Genomic DNA, 6,326 nt, shown 5'->3' on the forward strand with positions numbered 1-6,326 from the left:
GCACATAGCTTTCATTGGATCCTCAAAGGCTTAAGAACCAGTTGTCATAAAGAGAATAAGTGGTATGTAGTTGAGTTATACTCCAGGCGCTTTCTAACAGGAAATGCTTTTTGTCCTAGGTGTTAAAGTTTGAGCCTGGCCATTTCAAGAGGAGGGGCAGAGCGAAGCACATGGCTCTCGTTGACATCCAGTTAGATCACCACGAGCGGTGCGACTGTATCTGCAGCTCAAGACCACCTCGATAAAAGAATGTGCACATACTTAACATTAAGCACGAAAGAACCTTTATTTTAAGGAGGGTGTGGTAAGGGACCCCTTTCCCACCAGCAACCGAACTTACTATTAGCTTGCAAAGCAATGAATACAAGTGGCTGCTGAGTTTCAACCTAGCTTTGTTAGTGCCATGAGTAGAAAGGTGTATCATCAATCTCTATATCCAAGAATATAGGATTGCATTTAATAATAGTGTCTGAGGATATATATGTATATATATCCATGTCTCTGTGTAAATAGATCATATGGTTTATTCAGTATATATAACCAGGTACACCAGAGCTTACATATGGTTTAATTACCTAGACCCTTAAAATCTGACAAAATAAGGGACATAGTAAATACATGGAACATGTCTTTGAAGATTTGGAAGATGAATTTAAGTTTTGAATCACAAAACAATTTTGGATCTTGCTCTTTTAAAGAAAGCACCATGTATATTAAAAACCAATAAATGAGATTTTCTTATGCATATATCTTAATTATAAAAAAAAGAAAAAATATGGTTTCTGGGAAAAGCACATTCCTAACCATTTTTCTCACGAGACGTACTACATACTTGGCTATAAAGACAATAATTACCTGTCTCCAAAAGCATGTCATAATAATATAAGTGCTTTAGAAATAAAGCCATTAAGACTTCTTTTTATGTGTCTTGCTGACACATGCAAATTCATTAACACCTATCTCCAAAAAATTCTCACAAGGTTTATTATTATAGTTCTATAAGAGACAATTTATAAGCTATAGCAGAATTGTTTCTTTTCAAAAACCTCTCCACGGAAGTAACTCCTTTGGAGAATGGCATGAGGACTCTGCATGAGCCTTTCAAAATAGTGTTCATTGAAAAATGTGGGCAGTTGAAAGTCAAAAAAGTGAGCATTGAAATATTAACATAACTGGGAATCAGATGGAATATTTGAATGGGATCCATATTTAATAATGGATACATACTCTCCAAATTATGCCAGTTAATTTTACGTATCTTGCTTTTGTGTTTCTGTCTCTTCAATATACAGACATGGATTTACAATCACATTTTATATTTGGCAAGCCATTATGGACTATTTATAGCCTAGAAGCTTTTGTGTATTAAAACAACCCAGTTTTATTGATGTAGATTCCTAATCATGTACTCACTCACCATTCAATTCAGATGAATTCCTGTTTCTGAACTAAGTGAAATTAGATCTGGGGTCTCTGGTTCTTTCCAAATCTATGGAGCTTGTTCTAGGAAGCCACACTGGAAATTGTGGGTGCACAAGTTCGGGCCTGCTCTACAATAGGAAGCAGTCTTTGCACTGGGGGTTATTACTGGTACTTAGAGTAATTTTTCCTCCCTGGCTCCTTAATGTCTGTTAAGACCTCAGAGACTGACTCCAGGCATAAGAAGTGATTCATCATTCTCCAAAGCAAGTCTCTTAAGAGAGTGACACTGAAATCAAGATAGCTCAGGGGCTGCTCAGAGAGAATGACAATTTTCTTCTCACCTTGAAAGAAAATAGGAGAGCCAGTTTCTTCCCTGAGTCCAGGGCCCTTCTGACTACAGCCAAGTTGAGTGAGGGCTATGTGTCTGGGGCTCGTTAAGTCCCAGTGTCAGAGGAGTGGCCTAAATATACTTGGATTTCTGAGCGTGGTGCTTTCAGGACCAAGTTCTCAACCATCCTTAGGAGCTCATTTCTGCTCAGCTCTTTGAAAGGCCAATGCCTGTTGAAGATGTTCCTTCAAAAATTCCCTGAAAGCGTCCAGTGTTTTTACCTCGGGGGATGACTGGTAAAAATAAATACTCTATTGCTGAGTTGCCCGAAATCCCAGATCACAATCAGAAGTAGCTGAGGCAGACCCTCTAGTAATCAGGAACCACTCTTCCCCTTCATGCCTCTTACAAGTTTCCTATGAAAACATAGCCTTCCTGTACCAAAACCTAAATTTGTGTTATATCACTCTAGCTTGGTCAGCTGTAAGTATGAAGAATTAGAGTGTTCTACCCAGTTTTCAATAAATCTTCCAGGTTGCAATAACCAGGATGGTTTTCAGTTAAAGCCCCATTTGTACTTTTTATTTATTATCTGAAATGTAAGCAGGCATATTCACTCACCTCTTTTTTTCTTTCCTGAGTGTTTTATTAAAACGTCTCCCTTGGCTATCTGTTATCTATTGCACTTCTAACATGTAGCCAATAAATCTGTTTCACTGCCATCAAAGGGATAAAAACTCACCGTACAAATTACATTTCAAAATAAATCCTAATAAATCCTCATTTCTGCATGGCTCACACACCTGGAATAATGCCTTCTGTTCAATATGTTCTTATAGGGCAGAGCACTTTTGTAAGTAGAATTTTTCATGTTTTTTGTCATATCAGTAACATGCAGCTTTTTCATCTTGTAGCATTTTCTATAACAAATGTAATATGCCTCCTATCTTCATGAGAAATAAATATTGCTTACGAACAAAACTCCATTATTTAGTACTCAACTGCAGTTTTAAAAGGTGCACAATGTTACAAACTTACTTCCCCAAACACATGCAGCTGCTTGGAGTGACAAGATTGGGTGATTTCTGCAGGCCTGGTTTTTCTAAAATAAACAGTATTTTAGAACGTTGTTCCCTGAAAACAGGCTTTTACTTTGTCCCTTCCTGAAGCCACCGGAAACCGGAAATTAAGTGGGACTTGGGTTTTGTTGTTTTCTTGCTGCTGTTGTTGCTTCTTTGTTTGACTGTTTGTTCCCTGCAGGCCTTTTAATGAAAGATATTCTCCTCTGACATTCCTTACTTTGGAGAGTACACAGCCTCTCTCTCCTTGCGGACCTGGAATCAATAACATTATGTCCACCCTCACACCTTTTCCCCTCTAGATGGACACCCCAGCTGGTGGGCAAGTGTTATAAGCTCAGTTGTTTATAATCAATACTTTATTTCATTATTTGGAAACAACCCCCCCCAAATAATGCCTGAACCTAAAGCGTACATTAAAGTGACCAAAAATATTTTTAAATAATAGATTTAAATATCATACGTAGTTTTCCTTCATAACATGAGTGCTTTCAGCTGGACAGTAAATTACGAACCATCTCAAATCATGTGAAGGCAGATGATCAATCTGGTAGCATTTGTAAGGATTCCTGGGAAGTGATCGGTGGGCGTTGGGGACTTTTCCTCCCAGCAGGTGGGGGGCTGCAAATATCATAGTGCATCAGAGAGAAAGCTAGAAGGCCTTGGGTATAGTGACAAGTCTGCCACTTTCTGGACCAGTTTAGGGGCTACACTCCTATAGAGTTTGGTGTGTGACGTGTTGGTGGGGGGCAGGGGCGGCGAGAGTGGGGGCGCAAATCTGAAGAGAGCTCTTCTCTCTGCAAGAAATTTTGCTTTTGCTCCTAGCTCAGTCCTCATCATCATCCCACTGGAGACAGGATGACAGCAGCACAGGGTTGGATGAAACTCTGCCACTTTATTTAGTTTAGTGGTTTTGAGTTTGGGGAAAGGGAGTAGAGACATGTATTCTGTGGCAAGAATCAATTTTACTATCGGAAATACCAGCTAATGTGTGAGTCAAAGTATGAGGAAAAATGGGGAAGGATGTAGAGTAGTTCATTTAGCTAACCTGGATTTTCATGTACAAAAATCATGCTAGCCATATATATATATAAAGTATTTTAATGCAAATACATTAAGAATTTCATTTTATTTCCTGAAAGGTGCATGTGTCCAGTTTTATATTAGTAACTCAACAGATGTCCAAAGTTTTCATATTCTCCTAGGGTCCTCTGATAGAACATTAAATTAAATTCATAGATTAGTATTCATGTCTGAAATTCTAGGCAATACAATTTTATTTATTGACAGCTCTGATCAAATATGCTAGAAGAGAGAATATTTATAATTCACTGGTTTTATTGACATTCACTTAAATTCTGTTGTTTTTTAATGATCAACTTACTTAAAGACTACACAGGCCTTTAGAACTTAACATAATACACTGGGATATCTCCCAAATATCATAGTTTATCAACAATGGATAAGCAACTAATCACTTAATTTAAGACTTTGTGCTTGATGTTCACGTTATAGTTCAGAATTTGCAAGTTAATTTTTATCTTTTTTAAGTAAATTTTAATTCTATAGAGATCTCTAAAAATTCTTTAGTAGATCGCATTAGAACAGAGGGGAGCTGAGTCCATAATAAAGGCTAATATATTCAGTGCAGCAAGTTATGGGCCAAGAAATCTTCATTTTCTAATAAAGCTATTTGATTTTCTAATTATTTTAAACTGTTGAATACTGGTTTCCAGGCTTAGTGGGCAGAAACCAAATGTTAAAATCACTCTTGGGTTCAATTTATATTTTAAATAATGACTGTAATACAAATTCTCTTTTAAGAATTCAGGTCTCTGTGTCATATTCTCTAATCTCTGTCTTTGATTGAGGCAATATTACAAATTCATTCTCTTCAAGTATCTTCTAGCCTTTCCTTTTCTCCTTGTGACTTCCTCATTGCTCCTCTTTCTCACCAGTCTCTACCCACCAGACTTCAAGTCAGAGAAAGTCAGGAGCGATGTGTACTTTGGGAAGGCACAGGAGATGGGGTCATTTAAGGAGATCAGGAGGTCAAATGCATGGTTTACCAATTGAGCAATTAGTAGGTTAAAACTGCCAAATGTTAAGAAATCACTGCATTTTGAGAATTGAACACGTCAAGTAAATATTTCCCAATATTGTCCATTTTTTGTGTAAACTTCAAAATATGGTTATGAATGTTATTGACTTCTATCAAAAGGAATTTAGCCATAGGCAATATGAGGAAAACTGGCTAAATGTTTCATATATCCATTCAACAACAAAATGTTTTAAAATGCATGTATGCTTTGAATTTTAAAATGCAAGATCCACAACAGGGGATAAAACTAGAGAAAGATGTTCTAGGTGAGATAAACAACAACAGCAACAAAAAACCTAAAGATCCCTCAGCAAAAATACATAAGGTAAATGTGGGCAGTTCAAAGACCAGAGAGTAAAGTGGCAGAAAGGAAAATAAGCTATATAGAGGAACAATTGGTGGTATGTTTGAAAAGGTAGATAAGTACCTGATTATGCAAAGTCTTCTGTGGCTGGTTAGCAAAAAGCTTTGTCTTTTACACATGGTAGAGGAAGCCATGGGGGCTTCTGAGCATAGTGGGGGCTGCAAGTGTCATAATGCATCAGAGACAAAGTTAGAAGGCCTTGGGTATAGTAACAAGTCTGCCACTTTCTGGACCTATGTTTCCTCATTTACAAATTAGAAGGATAAGATGTTCTACAGGTCCTTCCAACAGAACAATTCTGCAATTCTGTATTTTGGAAAGTGGCAGTCTGCAGGAAGGACAGAGGTAGGGATACAAATTATGAAACTCTTAAAGTTGTAGTGAAACCAGGTCCCCCTAAAACCGAGTTCTTCTGCCACCCCTCAAGGTTGAGAAGTATCAAAGAAAAGGGGGGATTGAAACTGAGCAGGACCCTGTGGTGCCCCTCACCCAGGTACAAAGCGCTCTCTGTGTCCCCCATTTCTTGTTTATAGGAAAATGGCTTTCACCTCCTAGACCTTCTTTGAGTTCCAAAGGGCAGATTCAAACAGTTACTAATTAGGGGAGTGAGAGGATGCAGAAACAAAAATAGTGCAGGGATGGGTCCTGGTCCTAGTTCCTCCTGGAGGGATGGATGTGCATAACAGTTTGATACACATCTCTGAGTTCTTCTACAGGAACTAAGGCCCCATCCCACATGGAAGAGGACTTCAGGCTGAGCACAAGATCTTGGACCCCAGACTGGTTGGAACCAGAAGGCTGATGATTGAGATTCCTGGAACACCACCCTGTTACCTCACCACCAACCAGTCAGAGGAGAGTCACACACACCCCGCTGTCCTCCTCCCAAATTTTGCCTGTAAAAACCTCTTCCCTGAAACCCATCAGAGAGTTCAGGTCTTTTGAGCATGAGCCGCCCCATTCTCCTTTCATGGCCCTACAACAAATAATCTTTTCTTGGCTCCAAACTCCTACATTTTGGTTTGTTTGGTC

The 6,326-nt window shown here is 38.5% G+C and overlaps 1 protein-coding gene across 2 annotated transcripts in view; it reads left to right on the plus strand.

The window, feature by feature from the left end:
- The window catches only part of PDGFD (platelet derived growth factor D), a 236,480-nt gene extending 233,603 nt beyond the window's left edge, over positions 1 to 2,877 (plus strand). For both annotated transcript variants that reach the window (XM_029208291.1, XM_029208292.1), the window contains exon 7: positions 120 to 2,877. In XM_029208291.1, the coding sequence (XP_029064124.1) occupies positions 120 to 245 (126 nt within the window). In that variant the 3' untranslated portion in view covers positions 246 to 2,877. The remainder of the gene's footprint in view (positions 1 to 119) is intronic.
- The last annotated feature ends 3,449 nt before the right edge of the window (positions 2,878 to 6,326 follow it).

This window comes from Monodon monoceros, unplaced genomic scaffold (assembly GCF_005190385.1).
Source record: "Monodon monoceros isolate NGI ecotype Baffin Bay Population unplaced genomic scaffold, NGI_Narwhal_1 Super_Scaffold_7, whole genome shotgun sequence".
Taxonomy (NCBI): Eukaryota; Metazoa; Chordata; class Mammalia; order Artiodactyla; family Monodontidae; genus Monodon; species Monodon monoceros.